The sequence below is a fragment of the Polyodon spathula genome, chromosome 13 (assembly GCF_017654505.1).
Source record: "Polyodon spathula isolate WHYD16114869_AA chromosome 13, ASM1765450v1, whole genome shotgun sequence".
Classification (NCBI taxonomy): domain Eukaryota; kingdom Metazoa; phylum Chordata; class Actinopteri; order Acipenseriformes; family Polyodontidae; genus Polyodon; species Polyodon spathula.
Window position 1 is genome coordinate 36,642,446 of NC_054546.1, and position 19,778 is coordinate 36,662,223.

At 36.6% G+C, this 19,778-nt stretch overlaps 1 protein-coding gene across 1 annotated transcript in view; it reads right to left on the minus strand.

Annotated features, from left to right (window-relative positions):
* Positions 1 to 19,778, minus strand: part of LOC121325319 (putative leucine-rich repeat-containing protein DDB_G0290503) — a 142,430-nt gene that overhangs the window by 67,910 nt on the left and 54,742 nt on the right. Inside the window, exons 8-9 of the mRNA XM_041267748.1 lie at positions 13,977 to 14,123; positions 13,196 to 13,285 (exon numbers count right to left, since the gene is read on the minus strand). Coding sequence (XP_041123682.1) covers positions 13,196 to 13,285; positions 13,977 to 14,123 — 237 coding nt within the window. The remainder of the gene's footprint in view (positions 1 to 13,195; positions 13,286 to 13,976; positions 14,124 to 19,778) is intronic.

Consider the following 19,778-nt stretch of genomic DNA (forward strand, 5'->3'; position numbering starts at 1 on the left):
ACACACACACACACACACACCATTCTCCTTGACACCTGTTTCTTTATTGAAATTCACATGTTTCTGCGGTTTCCTCTAGAATCGGTAATGCCTGCAGTTATTTGAAAGCTAGATGGAGGGCAGGCTGAAGTTACTGTAGTAATGAGTGTACATGATTTTAAACAAAGCTACAAGTACATATAGATTTGTAAGTCATTTGATCCATGTCAGACTGCTTCAAGTTGCAAGATGCATGCTGTACCTACCGTAGATGCACACACTTATTTTAAATGGGCACCTATACAAAGAAAGTACCTGACAATCTCTTTTTAATAACCAGTTATAATGAAAAAATGATATACAGCTACATAGTACATACCTCTCCAAGCAAAATGTGGATTGTGTAATATTCACAGTTTATTATTTTAATTATTCTCAACTCTGCAATAGTGCAGTTTTTGTAAAGGATATTTAAAAAAAGGCTGTATCGTAACTCCAAGGTGTCAAGAAAGCTGCTTTTCATTATTTTTTCCTATGCAAGGAATATTTCATGGGTTTTGAATGTGGTGCACCAGTTCACACACACACACACACACACACACTGTATCATCTCTTCCCGTCTCTCAGCTCTGCAGCCTCAGGAAAGGTGATTATTCAGCGGCAGTCGGCTGCTGGTGTTTAACTGACACAGTGCAATAAAAATTCCTTTTATTTAATTTTTTTTTAGGCAGAGAAGAGAACACGCTGACACTTGTCTTCTGCAATGCATCATGTTTTCCAGTTTGTATGTGTGTTTGTGTTGCCTTTTAGGTGAGGACCATTTCAGACAGTTATTTCCTCAGAAAACATAGAAAGCTATTAAATACAACTACATGCAGTGCACCCTCATTAAAACACTGTATTAGGGAGCCATAGTTTAGAGACAGTGCTAAAGGTGTTACCCTTTTAATGAGAATGCAAGTGTCTTGGTAGCGTTACTCAAATATAAATGGCTACTTTATAAAAAGAGTGGCAAGAATCACAAATGTAGATCCTAGATTTTTTTTTTTTTTTTTTTTTTTTAATATGAGAAAAGGGATATCATATTGCAGTTTTAATACCCGATTTCATTGCTGTCAACTTGTAAAAATAGTCTCCAAATAGTTTTTAAGTACGTATTTAATCGAGTGTTTTATACCATGCTCATATACCTTTGTTTTTTGACAACCCAGTGTGGATTCTGTTAATTGCTGTAAGAACAGCCTCATTAGCCTCATATCTTGTATTCATTAACAACAATGTGCAACTGTCAGTGACAAATTGATGGATTTAACTTTTCAAAAGAAAAGCAGTCGTAATTTGATTAGGCCTACATGTTAAAACATGTAATGAGCTTATACACACAAACCATCCTGAGGTTTAATTGAGGTTTTCAATTGGGTAAGAGAAATTACTTAAGCACTCACACTAGTTAATTTCAACATCTCCCTTCCATCCCTGCATACAAAGAAAACAAATACATGCATGAACACACCCATAACAAATTCACACATTGAAAAAATGACATGTGATTGCAATAACACACTCTTTACTGGAATGTCTATTCTTGGATTATGGCTACCAGTTTGTCAGAATAGATAAATGACTCCCTCCAAAATAACTTCAGTAGTTCCACCTGTTTAGTGTTGTCAAGCAAGTATAGATGTTTGAACCTGATATCTTTAAAGCACCACTTGATCTCACAGGGCTCTCAGAATCATGTCTAACCTCCAATTACAGCTGGTACATAAAAGTGTAACCATTAACCAACAGTGACGTTTTTAATTAAAAAAAAAAAAGTTATCAAGATGTGATGGCACAACAACATGCTCTTTAATACTGTCCCTTTCAACTGTATTAATCCTGCAGGGGTTTCCCTTCCAAGGGTTATGTATTAACCCCTTGAATTCACATCACATAACTAAATACCACACAAACAAACTAAAAGGAAGTCTGTGACAGAACTGGTTTTATGGCAGATATTGAAATCCATTACGGTGCCAAATATTAAAATAGACCCTCTCATCATTAAATAATAATTATGTGAATAATTAACTGGTGAGCTATTTTAATTGGTCCACCCAAGTAAGGCTGTGCTTGCCTGAGGGACTGTGTGGCGTTATGTTAGTGGAAAGAGGCAGATCCCACTATTGACTTTCTGTACTGATTTCCACACTGGAGTCGAGTCCTTAGAATCACAGGAACCTTTTAATCTAGTGTGATGAGTGTGTATGACCTTTGAACTTAGCTCAAATCAGTACCCAGCATTCCGACTGGATTTCTGAGAAACCAGGACTCTGCTTTCTGGATGCTGCTTTTGAGAATATGGTCTACGCCTCATATGATTAGATACGTTACTCAAAATTTCATCCCAGATTGTGTAATTAATGAAAGATTCAGACATTCTTGCTAAGGCAGTCGCAATGGACAAGACAACAGATCTGATAGACTGTGATTGGGTCGGTTTTTGGCTGGTAGGTGCTTGCATATTTAAGAGTTTCTAGTATTTCTATATTACTGTTGTTTCACAAGCAATGGTATAAAAGTGGACCCTGAAATAAGAGATATTCAAGTCACATACAGAATACCACCAGAACACTTTAAACATCTTGCAGACTCGACATCTCAAATCAGTGCTGTTCTGGCTGCCCGTGGTGCCCTTTTACCCTATCGACGATGTTGCGGCAGGTGATTCTATTTTTTTGTCCTTGTCTCTTCTGTTTCTTTGTGTTACTCTTAAAGGGTACATAAGGACATTTATATTTTATTGTGTTACATGTTCCCATGTGTTGCTACAACTGTTTACGTAAGGTGTGTGTATTGTTTTATTTATTTATTTATTTTATTTATTTACATTTGGACCACTTTTTTAAACTTTTAAATTGCATTCCCTACCTCAAGATGGCTTCACATGTACCCACACGGACCTCTCAGAACTACATTTCCCATCATCCTCCTGCTCACTGGTAAATCCACCTCAGTTACATATGTGAGCAGGAGGATGATGGGAAATGTAGTTCTGTGAGGTCCATGCAGGTACTTGTGAAGCCATCTTGAGGCATGGCATGCAATTTAAAAGTTTAAAAAAGTCGTCCAAATGTAAGTAAATAAATACACACACCTTAAGTTTAAAAAAGTGGTCAAAATGTAAAAAAAAAAATAATAATTGAAACAATACACATATCTTACGTAAACAGTTGTAGCAACACACAGGAACATGTAACACAATAAAATAAAAAGGTCCTTATGTACCCTTTAAAGCTGCACTGTCTCACAATCATGTTCAACACAATTGTTGCCAAACAGCAGTAAGAGGATCTAAATCACATACATTAAGTCTGCTGTGGACATTTAACACCCATGTGTGGATTCTGCTGTTTGCAATAAAAACTGATATCCCATTACCCTCTCATTTATATTTAATTAACAACAGTGTGAAATTAGCACTGACAAATCAATGCATTTAATCTTTGAAAAGAAATCTGGCTTCATTTGATTAAGCTTTTATTCATTAACCAGGTTTGCAGACAGACAACCATCCTGTTTGCAATTAACTGTTTTCATGAAGTACATGTTTGTGTGCCTATGTTAGAAAAAAAGGCTTGTGAAACCACTGCTGTTTTGGGAACAAAAATGCAAGGATGTTACAGGCTTTTATTCTGACACATTCACTGCAAGACTCATGGTTTATCTCAAGACTGTAGAGATGCTGGCTTCTGAATTATGTTCAGTAACAAAGCCCCAGTGGATTGATGACGCAACACACATGCATTTAGATATCAAAACAATCGTGATTGTGGTTTACAAAGAAATTGCTAAAATATTCACAGCACAGGATGCAGCAAATGTAAGTAATGAGAGTGTTTTATAAATTGCACAGCACTCTCTGATGCTTTACTACCTCAACAGAAGGCTGTGAATTTCATACTAAAACCAAGGTCTGCCGCAGAAGCTCATTATAAAAGCTGAAGTACTGTTGTTTCTCATCTGATAGAGTAACGTGCCCTTTGAAAATGAATACCATTGTCACCAAACCAGCACACAAGAGAAATGGAGGAGCTGCTATTACTTCATAGAAATAATACATATTGATACATATACATTTGCTCATATACTGTAGATGCACACACCCACACTGTAGGATATATTTAACTGGATTCGGCTATTTTTATTTCAAGAAAAAAAAAAGAAGATATGCACTTATGCACATAGAGCACTTCTTCATTTTATATATATATATATATATATATATATATATATATATATATATATATATATATATATATAGATACACACACACACACACACACACACATATATATATATATATATATATATATATATATATATATATATATATATATATATATATATATATATATATATAATAAAATAACTGAACTACTTAAGAGCTAGCATGACATTTATTTTATGGAATTCTACCATACCATACAGATTTATTTACGATGACGATAGGCAATAAAATAGTTATTTTATCTTGTGGAAAAGCTTTATGAAGTGTTTAGTGATCCACACAACGACTGAAGTTTAAGTCAAATAAAGCACCCATTACAGGCTCAGCAACAGCTCAGCATCCAACAATTGAAAAAGTGAAATTTGGGGTTCAGATTTACAAAGAACGGTTTACTGGAGGTCTCCCGTTCAAGCACCGACCCCGACTGTTTAACACTTTGAGATATGGCCCAATCTCATTCCAAAAGACAATTCGATTCCCAGATCTAACCAGATAACAATCAGATAGCCTAAGATACTTTCTGAGGTCACATACCAAAAAGTACTTGGCAGGTTTGACCCAGACCACAAAATTGAATGACAAGTAACTGGAAATAAACAACTAAAAGTGTTATTTAAATTACTTTTAAGTGTCCACAAGTTGTTTATGTGGTACACATTTTTTAATTAACATACATAATTAAAAGTAAATGTTAAACTAGATCAAAAGCTTTGCTAACCTGGCCCATGATGCATCTGATTAAGCATAGTCTAGGAAAACCTGGACTCAAACTACTGCGAAGCAGTGGGAATCTTCATATCCACCTTCTGAATTCATGCCACAGTGTCTGCTGTGTGACGAATGAATACATTTCAGCAGGAAACAAACGTGCACGCAGGCGAAATAAATGCATTTAACTATACCGGGGGTGGGAGAGAGGGAAAGGGAGAGAGAGAAATGAGGTTGTTAAATATCGCTGGCAATTCAGATTTGCAGACATTTCATCTGAAATCCCATCAGCTATCAAATTGGGAAAGCAGCGGGATGCGAGGCAGCTAGCAGCATCTCAGGAAGCAGACAGAAGTGGCAGCAAGCGCAGCCACCTCGCGCGTGGAGAGTTTTACGTGAGTGGCAGGCGTACTGACTCCACCCCTGTGTTTTTTCTTATTTTTTGTGGTTACGTTCGTCAAGACAGCTCTGCACGGTAAAAGTACAGGTTTCATAAAATCCAGACAGAAAAAAAAAATAAAAATATATATATATATATATATATAATAGATATATATATATATATATATTATATATATATATTTAGTCAAATACATATAAATACATAACTGTGCCCAGCTATCTATATTTGAGGGGTTTCTGTTATCCCACACTATCCTAGATATTACCAGATTACTGTCCTGGGTACAGGCAATTTATTGGGGCTCAGTGCTAAAATGGGGAACAATGACTTAAGCATTTCTATTGACACAGTATACAGTGGTTGTTTGTGTGCTATGAATGTGTAGTCTGGCTGTATATTATTTTCCAATGTGTATTTTTTGTGAAGACATTGATTTTGAACTGCCACAGTACTGCAGATGCAAGCTATCTTTGTTTTGTAAGCTAGCTTCACCATTCTTGTTCTCATGAGTGATACTGAATTCGAAGCCTTTTTGCGGCTTTTGATTGCTGTTAAATTCAGCTGCCGAGATTACCTGACAGAACAAAGCCGAGTTGCTGGCGAGAACTAGCTGTGTCAAGTGCAGTATCGAAAACTTTGACTTCATAAAGAAAGGAGATTTAAAATTTTCAAACTGTTCACAAAGGACCACAATCATTGACTATAAAGCAGTTTTCATAACAGTAAATAAAACTTCACATTTAAAATTGAAAACATCCGCCAGTCCACACCAGCCCAATCTTTGTAACCCTCAGATTCAGCCACACTACAATTGAAAGACTAGCAGGAACTCAGTAATACATTCTTATTTACTGCACTAGAAAGAGACCACAGACCTCCAGAACTCTTCACACACACGCCAGCAGCCACCAGATTTTGATCACTATTTTCTTCACTAGCCACCAATATTTACTTTCACTAAAATGTATTATTATTATTATTATTATTATTATTATTATTAATAATAATAATAATAATAATAATAATAATAATAATAATAATAAATAATAATAATAATAATATCTCATTGGATAAGTGGTGTTTGGATAGTAAGTAATCATTTGTGAAATTGCTATATTCGGCTCTTTCTAATACGATTGAGGCAATTTAATCCCTTCTTGAGACAAATGTGGTCCATGTACTGCAGATAATGCAATAACACTTACTAGAGTTGGGTATAGAGCTATTTATTACCAGTGGCAGTAGTAGAACTTTTTTTCCATCATTTGGTACCTTGATCTGCCATGTTTCATTGCTCTGAATATTATCTCTATGTTTTCCTGCTTCATGATAAAATCAATTTAGGCATAAACTAAATTATGACTTAATAAAGCTTATTTACCAATTCATATTGAAATTGCTTTTACAAGGACATGTTTCAATTTGGCTACAGCACCATGTCACTGTTAGAGCCTCTGAAATTATTTTTACCTTTTATCATTTTTCATTTTATTTTTCAAATAGATGTATATCAATAATAGTATAGTATACATCGTGTTTTAACTACATACATTTTTAAAATAATGTAGTTACCATAATTACTCATTTGCAGCAGTAATGGTAACGTACAGTACCCCACTCTTCAATAAAATGCCTATTTACAGTAAATACTGCCCATTACCTCTATAAAAATACAATAAAGTAAAATAAAAGATATATTATTTACACTGCCTTCCACATAAGGACATCTACCCATTAAAAAAGCAATAGGAATTGTGTTTCAATCCCATTGCACTGAAGCAGTATACAACAAGCTTGGGGGTTCTCAGTATTTAAAGCAGATTTATTCATTCAGATCCATTCAAAACCAAAACAGCATGTGCTCCAATGCAAAGTTTACACCACTTGAAATAAAACTAAGAATTAGCATACTAATACAAAATACAAGCCATATTTCCCCCAAAAGGAATAAACAGCTAGTGCTGAATGACAGTATCTTTCAACTCCCATTCGAGCCAACAGTTGCAAAATCTGCATTATTTTGTCAACATCAGCTGCATACATTCCCTCATGCTCAAATTCTTTGCAGCGTTGTTTAATTGTTATGCGGGTTCAGGCATTTTAGAAACTAACGTCTCTTCTCTTCCATCACAATTTTAATTCCCAAACGACTCGCTCCAAATTATGCATCCGCACTAGCGCTAGTCGGAGCTTCAGTTTCCATTCAGACTGTGTCTATGGTAACGACTGAGCCGTGACAACTACGATTGCTAGTATTTATTTTAAAGTATTTTTTGTGTAAACCTTTAAAAAGTCATTCTATGTTTGCTTTATAATGATTTTTACAAAGAACTGTTCAAACATCTGCACCAGTAGATACAGTGTATCAAGGACCAACAAGGGTATTCCACCCCACCACCACCCCCCACCACCCCCAATAAGGGACAATACCAGAAAATGAACTTTTTATTTCGGTATCTCCATGCTATTAAATAAGATTTGCCAATTTTGCACCATAGATTCATAAATCTAGCCCTAATACAAGGTATTTGGAGCACCACATTAACCAAATTCTCTGGATCTCTGCAGCAGTTTTGTGATAGCACGGAGACGAGAGTTGCCTTTTGCACCTCATTTCCAAGGAAAATAACATTTTTGACACCATAATAAGAGAGTGTTTTTGTGTCACTTCTTTGATACTGTCTGGAGCAGAGAGAGAGAGAGAGAGAGAGAGAGAGAGAGAGAGAGAGAGAGAGAGAGAGAGAGAGAGAGAGAGAGAGAGAGGTGGTGAATGCACAATGCTGTTTAGCTGAGCTTGTAAACAACAAATTAAACTGGGGAACTGGTAGTTAACTGCTCTGACGTGAGCTGAAGATCCATTACTGTTTCTTCCTGCTATTTGTTCACATTCCCTTTCACTGGATTCACTGACCATGCTACATAAAACAATGACCTCAAAAAGGAAAAGAAATCACTCATCTCCTACATTCCACAGATCATTCAGAGAAATTGGAGAGAAAACGGGAGGGAGGGCCTTGGCAAAAATTCCACAAACTTCAAAACGGTTTTAATGATCTAAAGAACAACAAATCGAAATACTGCAGCCCTAAACCTTGTCAAACTGCTCTATTGCAGAATATTTTAAAATGTATTCAGTAATATTGATAAGTTCACCAAACATCGCTGTGAAAGAAACTACTGTTCAGATCTATTATAATAGACTGGAAAACCCTTAAAAAAAAAAAAAAAAATCTTTTTTACATCTACATTGCTTTGCAGTGTACATCAATAGCCTCAGTTATGGTTAGAACATTAACTGGTTTATACCATTACAATCAAAACATTTCAGGAATTTAAAATGTGTTTTTCTTTGTTTCAAAATAGTGTGACTTACCAAATACTTGCACCATTGCTTTAAATTATAAATAAAAGGCGGCAAAAGCAAAGATCAAACTGTGTTGAATATGCAGCATAAAGCAGGTTCAAATGTTCTGGATTACCTGGTGACTGGCCTCACATTGGCACAGAGCTGACACTGTTGATACTGAAGTAGTGTGTCTCAGTGGAGTAGCTTCAAACACACAGACAGTCTCTTCATTTTCTCGGGAATGTTTGCAGAACTTGGAATTGCTTTAATAATTTACAGTTAATTTCCTTCTCTGCTCCCCTCTACATACCGTCTCTGTTCAAACAGTGCTGTGTTGGTTCAGTTCATTGCGGCCCCCAGTATATTGTTTAGAGAAGACAGCTCTGAAAGTGTGTGTGTGTGAACACATTTAGGGCTTCAGGGACAGTGAAATACATTTACTATGCTTTTGCGCTAGTCCACTACTATGCAGCTAAACAAAATAGCTGTTATTAACAAGAAAAACGTGTTGATATAACAACTAGGCATTTTAATTTACAGCTGCACTAGAATGACCAAATTCTCTGGATCCCAGCAGCAGCTTGCGATTTTTCTTTCATTTTTCCGGACAAGCAGCTGGAAGTCACTTGGCCACTTTTGTTTTACTGCTGCAGAAAAACCCTGCAACAGGGACAAGGAAATCAGGCAAGTGGGACACAAGACAACACAATTCTATTGTAGCCAATGGCTATAAAAGTACTAACCTAAATATGGCCCACATTATTATCACAGAGGACTTTACATTGTCAGAACTTGTGTTTGCTACCTTGTATTTGTGTGAAATACTGTAGTTCTTTCTTCATGTCATTAGGTCAACACAAAGAAATGCACAGCAAAGATTTGCAGTTTCCACTACAAAAGTGTTAGCAAAAAAAAAAAACTCAGCAATGTTTTATTGATCAAGTCGAATGAGAATATTTCCAGACATGTCAAAGAAGAGCTAAGAGGATGCATCTGTGGACCCATTATGGCTCACGCTGCTACACAGTAATGGACGTCTTATTATTTTCATCTCATTAAACAGGTCTTACGGGTGGAAAATAAAGATCACTTGGCCCACTTTTGAAAAGAAACATAGGTCAAAACATTTTTGTATAACTATCTTAAAAGGCAAAGATCTGGCTTTATTCAATATATAGGAACCTGTTACTCTATCTATTTTGTTCTCAAGGTTTCTCTACTGCACTAAAGCTCAATGCTTTGTCCCTGAATTTAAGTACAGTTTTCACTGGTCCTGCTTTGTGCTTTCTACATACAAAGCAAACAAAATATTGTATATCACATTTTAAAAAATATAACCATTTATTACAATATTATTAAACTGGAGCACTTTCAGAAGATTGCAGCAACCTTGTAAAGACTTAAGCTGATGCAATACAAAGGGACTGCACTGAGACAGTACCCCTGGGAGTGTCCACTGCAGCACACGTGGGACGACATATATTAGCTGCCCTTTCTCTAATCTGAGAGACTTCCAGTATTTATAGCCTGCTCTGGCTCTCCAGAGGGGTGGATTATTACCATTCACACAACACATGCCAACTCCCCCGAGCACCTGGGGGGGTTAACACTTAAACCACATCACTTGTTTCCACACCAGGGGGCTACACTTAGAACGCACTTGAAACCTGGTTTTCAATTGTCTAGTGTTGCTGCGCTCACATCTCTGACCTGCAAGGTCCTGCACACCTTCTTTCAAGCAGAAACCAGTGCTTGGGTAGGAAAATCACGGCAGGTGTTGGGATGTTGAGATACACATATATATATATATATATATATATATATATATATATATATATATATATATATATATATTTTTTTTTTTTTTTTTTCTGGTTCAGTCCATCACTATAGATCAGCGAGTTATTACCGATTATACAGTACAATAAAACCTTGGCTTATCCAAACTTCAATTTCACTCACCTGGTAACCTGGCATGTTGTGTGCAATACTCTACTGCCCACTTCTAATAAAAATGAGCAAACCACCCCTACAGTATATTCATTTACAGGGCTGTATGTTATGCATTTAAAGGTAAAACGGGTGTAATGTAATTATTTCTGGAAGCACATTTGTTGGGTGTCATTTAAAAAAAAAAAAAAAAACAATTTTAAAAACCATTAATAAAAGACATACAGCGAAACAAGATAGTGGTAGTTGGGGATTTGTGAGTGTGTGCACTAAGTGTACAATTTACTCCTTTTTATGTGCAGCCACATGTCAAAGAAACTGCAAATCAAAGCGACCCCTTTTGATGAATATAAAACAGAAAGCCCCGCCGAGAATCTCTCTCTCTCTTTCTAATCATAAACCGTTGCAGCGGCGACGGCAGCAGCAATCCCCTGCTTTGTACAAAATGAAAGGAGTGGAATGAGAGAGAGCGAGCAAGAGGAGAGACAATCACAACAAAGGCTGGTTTTGAATAGTAATAAACACTTGTCTTCTGGAGACGGATGAGATGGGGGACAGGAGGGATGATAAACGGGTGGAACTCCCCACAGTGCCGACATGTCATCTGCAGCTTTCTTCCTTCCTTTTATTTTTAGGTTCACTTAAAGCTGTAGTCTCCCACAGTCATGTCCAGTTTTACACTAAAATACTACATGTGTCCACCTCTTTCTCCACAGTAGGTCACTGGGGTACATTGTTTTACTGCTGTGGAAAACACATTTACTGCAGTGCAATGCAACTGCGCAGATGAAGGCACTCAAATCACTTGTTAAAAGTGACTTCTTATAAAAATCTTATATCCCATTTGGAGCTCATGAAGCAAAACAAAAATGATGTTTTTGTTATATGCATTATAAAATTTCACAGAAAAAAATAAATAAAAAAAAAACGACGTTAGTATGAAACACAAAACAGATGCACAATATATTATTTATTAAATACATTATTTAGTGCTCCTTGTTATGTCCAGTATTTAGCAGTTCCTAATTGTTGAAATGACAAAACTAATTTAATTGTTGACCTACAGAACAGTTAATTGGCTTTGAACACAAAGCTCTAGGGGTTAATGCACTAGTACATTAATACACTGTGGTACCATCATAGCCCTCAATCTTACTGCATCTCTTTCCTTATACTGGATTTATTATTTCGCTATATACTGGCTTTCCCCAAGCTTGTCCCTGACACAGGATCTCTCTCCCACCCAGGCCCAGGCTGTTGAAAGTGACACGTGTGGGTGTCACAGGCATGTCACCTGCCCGCTGAAGTATAAGGCAATCTCCTCTGAGCGGCGCGTGATGAGCGGGAGTGCTGGGCAGAAGCACCCAGCCCTGCCGCCCTCTTGATACTGTCACACAAGAGTAATGGCTCTCTGCTCTGGCCTCCGATGCCAAACTAATGTTGTGTGACTTTGCCTTTCCTTCCTAATGCGCAGCCATTGTCATGAGGGGAGGGAGGGGGGAGATAACTGACCTGGCGCTCCTCCTGTCACTACCCCAGGGTCCTGGTGACATGTGCATCTCAACTCGAACCATTAGACCACATTTCTTCCCTTCTAGTCCCTCAGCTCCAACTACAAGGCCACACAGCCTCACTCCCACCCTGTCCTTCAGCTCTAACCTTAGAGCCACAGTGATTCCATCTCTTCCAGATGCTGTTCTAACTACTTACCCACATTGCCTTCCAAAACAATAAAATATAGTTGGGCTGTATTTTTTTTAACAACTGGCACCGATTGTTGTTTATTATTATTACTACTACTCTTAAAATGAAAAAGTCCTGAACTCTGTTTTTTTTTTTGGTTTTCGCTGACGATGTTTGAACTCTGCAATTACAACCTAATCCTATGCAGGAATTACAAGGAAATTATGGACAATTACACACTGATTAAAATGACATACCATTAGGATTCATTACAGCAAATGGACCCCCTCCCTCTCTGGGCCAGGTGCCTGGTAGTTGCGATTGTCAGGACATAATGAGACAGTTAGCTCATCTTCTTTTTTTTTTTTTTGTGGGGGGGGGGGGGGGTGGGTGGCAACAGACATGCTTGGTTTTCAGAAGGCACATATTTAAACACAAGGTTTGCTGTGCTGTTAATCAGAAGGAAAAAAAAAGAAAGAAAATCCCTAAGAAATCCCCTACAACTGTCCAAGGCTGCCAAATACAAATATCTACCCAAAATAAACACCAATCTGGGCCTGTTATTCTGGTTTACACTGGTAGATCACCATGCCTATGAATTGTGAGGGTCTGGAATCAACACCCCAGTAATGTTGTTGAAGCTGACACCCTGGGATCCTTCAAGAAGCTGCTTGATGAGCTTTTGGGATCAATAAGCTACTAACAACCAAACGAGCAAGATGGGCCGAATGGCCTCCTCTCGTTTGTAAACTTTTTTATGTTCTTATGTTCTTATGTTCTTATCTAACCACAAGATACAAAGACAGCACTGTTCTGACTCTTTTCACAAGCCCTCAGTGAGTGCAGTACTTACACTCCAGCCCAGGGCATCGCTACAGGTTGCGCTTCCAAACTGCAGCAGCTCTCTTCGCAGCTGGCTAATGATTTCCTCCAAATGCCGTACCTGCAAAAGGAAGGAAAAAAATGCATGCTAAATTATTAATAAATTCTGTGGCTTCACTTCCATTCTGTGCCGAACTGGTAGATTAAAATAAAAACAGGCTTCACACGCCAAGGCAGATTATTTCGCACATCCCCGAGCCAGGCTGCTTTTCTACACATACTGTACTACATCCACTAACAATGACAAGTCTGGATTTTGGGTTACGTTATTACAGCTCAGTGCATGTAGATATTAGAACATTTGGCAAGGACAAATGTTTTGATTAGTTATTCGCATGGCTTTAAGCTTGCAAGCCTAAATAAAACATTCAATGAAATGATCGATTGCTCACCATGGAGACCTATTTGGTGTCCTAGTGAAAAGCACAAACATGTTTTTTTTGTGTGTATTTAAATGTTTTTGTGAAGTCTTCATTTTTTTTGTACTTCTTCCTTTTTTAATAATAAAGTTATGCATATATTATAATATTTTTATATAGACTAGTGTGATCCCGTTATTGATGATTAGTACCTGTCTAATATTGATTATAATACAGTGATTGCACCTGCAGTGTCTTACATGTTAAAACTTCAGGGAAGAACCTATTGCCAGCAAGTGTGGGGGATTACTGGTATGAACCTCACTGCTGATAATAATTCTGTGGCTCCTGCTGGTGCAGTAAGCCTACCACGTCCTAAACACAGTGAGTTACCTCTAGACCCAGCTCACTGACTCTGCTCTCCAGCTTGTGCTGCTCCTGCAGCAGGCTCAGTTTGTCTGAGTCTTTGATTGAGATCTCCTGGTGCAGGGCTGTGATTGTGTCCTGAAGCTCCTGGATCTTTGACTCACGATCCTGAACCTGACAATACAAGCACACATATGCACCGGTTAAACACAGAATCACAACCAGCAACAAAACACCACCCCCTACTGAATCAGAGCACAAAACCACCAGTTCAGAACAGTACCTCTTAAAAGACACAGGACACATGCACAAAGCTTAAACGATGTGTCCTACTGGATACATAATCAACCTATAGTGTAAACACTGCTTTCTATCCAGTTCAACATACCTTTTGGTTTAAATATTGAACTTGGAGCCCAAAGCAACACCTAGTGAGCATAAGGTGATGCACTAACCTGATATCTGGAGACCAAACCCCCAATTCTCATATTTAAATATAAAGTTCAGATGATTCAAGTTGAAGGAAGGGAGATTAGCACTTTAACTCGGTTTCTTTTCGGTTAGACTCGGGGTTTGCAGAGTTAATTTCTCAGGAAGTGAGAGATTCGATTTTCCCTGTAGTCTGTGCTTGCCTGGTTCACACATGTGAGCTTCTTAATGATGGACTTCACTGTGCGGAAAGGGATAATCAGCACCTTTTTAAAAAAATGTTGTACCCTTCTCCTGCTCTGTGCCTCTCTACCACTTTATCCCTGACTTGTTTCGAAAGCTCCTTGGTCTTCGTTGTTGCTTTGTTGGATCACTATGTGAGTGGCAGCTTGAAAGTCTTTATATTCCTGAGGGAAATTATCTACAAGTTAAAACACTTTGAGTAAACACAGGCTGAAACCACTTCACTAATTTTGTGACCTTTCAAACATATCATTTGCACCTGAGATGATTTAGGGATGCAGTAGCAAAGGGGTTAAATACTTAGATAAGTATTTAAATAAGTAGATATTTAATTTGCTTTGTGTTATTGTGCAATACGTGTGTATACGTTAACAGTATGATATTTATGCTTTGTTTTTAATTGTTTTGTACATTGTTCTTTGTGAGGTGCAGTATAAAATAAAACAAGCTGTAATTCTAAGTGCCTATGTATATTGCAGGTATATGGCTGAATTAACAGTAAAAATAAGGAGGACAGTAAAAAACTCCAGGACCGAGATATATCCAAATCCGCAGTATAGCGAGGGGCAACATAATGAGGGGTGGGTGTATATATAATATATTGGATAGAAAGACAGATATATAAATGATGTATGATTAATAGCAAGGGACTGATGAGAAAATATATATATTTGGATTAAAGTGATTTTACTGACACATGTTTGGTATCAAACACTAAACTCCTGACTGAGTATTTCACAAGGACAGAACAACTTATTATAAATCAAATCAACGTGTTGTAAGAAAATTGCGAATTCCAGAAAAAAACAAAGCTCTCAACTCTTGAGTCTCTACAAGGCTACTGCCTGAATCTCAGATATCGAGAAATCCTGTTTCTCTGTCTTTCACTTGAAATCATCTTAACCAGGATGATCAAAGAGACTTTGTGAGGCATTACTGTTATTTATATGTTCACGTAATAAACAGAGAAAACCTAGTGCAATATTTATATCAACATAATTATTATAACGTACACTGACTCCGAGCTTCGGATGTTAACTGCCTTGTATATTTTCCTTATGATACAATTCTCCAAATTTACAATGTTACTAACCTAGAATGCATATTATGCAGCTTCCCTCGTCTGAATATTGACAAAGAAGGTGTCATTTTTGTTTTAAAATCTTCATAGTTTCTTGTAATGAATGAGGAAGAGTCATTTCAATTATCAATTATAGATCTAGTATGAGAAATCAACCAATCACGGTTAAAAATATGTCATAATTACAGTACATCTTATCCTGCGTCTAGATAACACTGTTTGTCAGTAGTGTAGTTACAGAGTACAATATAGATTTTTGAGATTTATTATAAGTTAATATGTTGTGTGTCTTATTATGCTGGAAATAATTTTGCAGTCATGTTTTTATTCATACAACATCCCTGTAGCAGACAGGGCTCAGTGCTGTATATGCTACATTAACCACCCTGATTCCTGGGTTTTGCTGCATTCTCATCAAATTCACTTCCTGATCATGGTAATAAACTTCTTGTTTTCATTTATATTACCTTTTACTTGTTGTTTTGTTACAGTACACATTATAAATAGTAACAGAGGAATTACAACATCCATTATTAAGCTTAATCAAAAAACCTTCTGTACCTATTACCCTATACATAATTCACAGTTTGCTGACTGAACAAATAAGAATTTCGTCCAAAACTTTAAACACCATCAATTCTGAGGTAAAATTATGAGAACAAATTCCAGTATTATTGATATCACAGTTTCTCTGGAGCTAAAAAGGTCATTGGGCACAGAATCTACGTTGAAAGATTTAATTTATGCTTAGTATTTTAAAAACGAAATACAAATCTAAATCAACAGTGCATGGAGTAACATCTTGTCACAAACGCCAATGCAAAATTTCAACATCCTTCAATTGAAACTAAGATGAGAACAGGTCAGAATACATGCAAAAGCAAGTGTTGAAAAGCACTATCCATGCAAAGTTCCATCGCAATTGGATGAACGATTCTCCGCATAAAACCAAAATTAAAACAGAGAAATTAAACATGTTGTAAGAAAATGACAAATTCGAGAATATAAAAGAACCCACTCAACCCAATTTCTTCACTGAAACACACATCCCCTAAACAGAGCAGCAGGCAGCCCAGAATCCACCCTGAGTTTACACACAGCCAGCAACAGGGAAATTCCTGCACTAACCTCGCAATTAACCAATTACTATTACTGGGGTAGAAAATTTCAATCCCTGTCCAGGAGACGGGAAGATGACCCAGACAATAGTGTTTCATCTCATGCACATGATGTTTTTTTGGAGGAAAATGCCTTTTTATTATATTATGTTTTGTTCTATGAAGGTTCTGGATTGTTAGCACCAGAGACAAAGTCCTTGTATCTAGACTGCTTAAAACAGCACCACAACCAAACCGTTTGGTGGTTCTATGATGAGGACTACAGTCCACAGAAGCCAAAGTTGAGATCACAGAACTCATTTCTTATGGGACCTAAGCAGCATTCAAACTCGGGTCTTCAGGGTCTGCACCACCATCCTGTCTGTTAATATAGTGTAGTTAAAAGAGCATTATTTATGAAGAATATCCCGATAGCAGTTTCAGTCTGGGAAACACATGCTTCAGGTCATCTGGCACCCACTGTCTTACTCTAACTCTCATAAATCTTTGTTTTACAGCCAAATGATAGCCAAAAACCTTCTATACAGTACTCCACAGTCCATCAAAATAAGTTTGAGGTCCTTCACACAAAATTAGGTTATATATTCATACCACTTACTCCAGTCTTTTTAATTAACATTTATTTTACCTAATAAGATGGGCCTATTTTACTTCCTAATGCAGTAGTTCCTAATAAACTGGTCACACCCTGTATTATTATAGGATGCAGCTCGTCTGTTATTAAGCTTACTTCCTAGCAAATCCTCAATGACATTTACTTGGTTTTACAAATATATGAAAGTCTGGATTACAGTACCAGATTTGGGGATCTTGCAAATCAATGCATCATTGTTGGGGAACTTGTCGGTATAACAGGATAAGGCTTTAAAATCGATCTTGAAAAAAAAAGGCTGATTCATTTTCAAGAAAAAAAAAAAGGTTTATTTCCCAGGGATGTTCATATAGCAGAATTTATTGGAGTACAGATTTTAATAAAGAGTCACTGTGTGTTTTTTTTTTTTTTATTTCCTGGTACTTGTTAGTGCTGAGACAAGGACATCTATCTGTGGTTTACTGTAAAATAGTTAAATTTACCATGCTACGTGTATAATTGTCCAAAAACAAACATCATAAAAAGGACTTTTTAAAAATGCTTTTGTAAATTGTTTAAGATTAAATCAAATAATGCAATCATTTACAAAACATCTCTTAAACAGCATAAAGGTTTGTGAATAGGTCTATATGTGCACAATTTGAGACTGCAGTAGAGTGCTGTGTATCACTGTGAATGCAGATGTAGCATAGATTACCCAGCTTGGCAGGATTTGTTATGATAATGTACTGGCTTTTTTTGGTTGCATGTCCCATTCACGAGTAAAGCCGAGAGGTAGTTAAAAGGGTGGAAATGACAGAGCTGGAGGGGGGTTTATATCTGGCTGGCCATTTAAATAAGTGAAGTGTGTTGTTTGTTTTTCTCCTCTTGATCAATTTTTTTTTTTCCTCCTCCTACCCCTGGACCTTTGAGATGTTTTTGTTCCCCCACATGCATTTTTTTAAAAAGTTAAATTCTTTAAATGTCACATCAATTGGTTTGTATCTTTGCCTTATGTTTTATACTGTTTTTTGTCATTGGGATCTGTTGCTAAATTGACTATACGTGAACGGCTAAGTGAGCGCCTAGATTTTCATTTCCTCATTCCAAAATGGCATGTAACCTTCCAACTCTGCGGGCTCCATATATATCATTCATAAACTTACACGCAATCATAATATATACAACACTACAAACAAAGACTTCTCCTTGAACATTTACCATGTTTTCTTTTGAACGCTGCATATGTGCTGTACTGCAGCAGGTGTTAAAAAGCCAAAGCATCAAATGAACCTTTCGAAAATAAAGAATTGCATTGTCTTGGTTGACCTTTCTCTCGATTTGAAATGCACAAAATATTGTGTGACACACATTATATATATATATATATATATATATATATATATATATATATATATATATATATATATATATATATATATATATATATCACACACACACACACACACACACAGTGTTTTTTCCATTACGTTAGAGCAAAAGTTTTATTTTCTGCAATTTTCCAAAGAGGAATTTTGACATACTGTAGGTGTATGTGTGCGGAGCGGGGTGTATACAGTATTATTATGTTATTGTATGTGACACTATACCCTTCCTTTCCTGCATTTAAACCACTCAAAAATCATTAAAACAAATGTAATCATCAACACAGTAGAGGTGGGAATGGCAGTTATTTCAACACCTAGCAGAATTGTTTAGTCAAATTTTCTGCGTGTTGAACTTGGAGCTCATTTACATTTTAGAGAGCACAACTGAACACATTTTCTAATTTATTTCAAACGTAAGTCCAACCAAAACCATAGTTATTACTACAGCAACATTGTGGTATTTATTCGTATACCAAACCAGCACTTTCTTATTCATGTTATAAAGCTATTACAGCTATTTTAAACTATGGCAATAGACACTGTAAGAGCAGTGAGGTTTATAAAAACTGCAATACTAACTGGCAGCACATTCTTAAAATAAAACCAGGCGTTAATTCCAGAAGCAAACACCTTTTTGTGTTAATTAAAAAAAAAAAAAAAAAAAAAAAAAAAAAACACTAGTATGTATCTATATCCTTTTGCCCAGACTAGCCTATATATAAAAATATACTTTTTATGTATGTATTTATTTATTTATTTAATCATATGCTTTGCTAAAGGAGTGTGATTCAGTGGTGCTTGTAAGCAAACCGCAGGGGTTGTATAAATCCATTTTCTAAAGCTAAATTGGCCACTCAAATTGTGGGTCACGTTTTACAAGAAAGAGAGGTCAATCACCTACAAGCGTCTGTCTCACAAAACAACAGGGACTAAAGGCTGTGCTTATGGTGAAATGTGAAAGGTTTGATGTGAATTCAGACAGAGAAAAAAGTGATATAT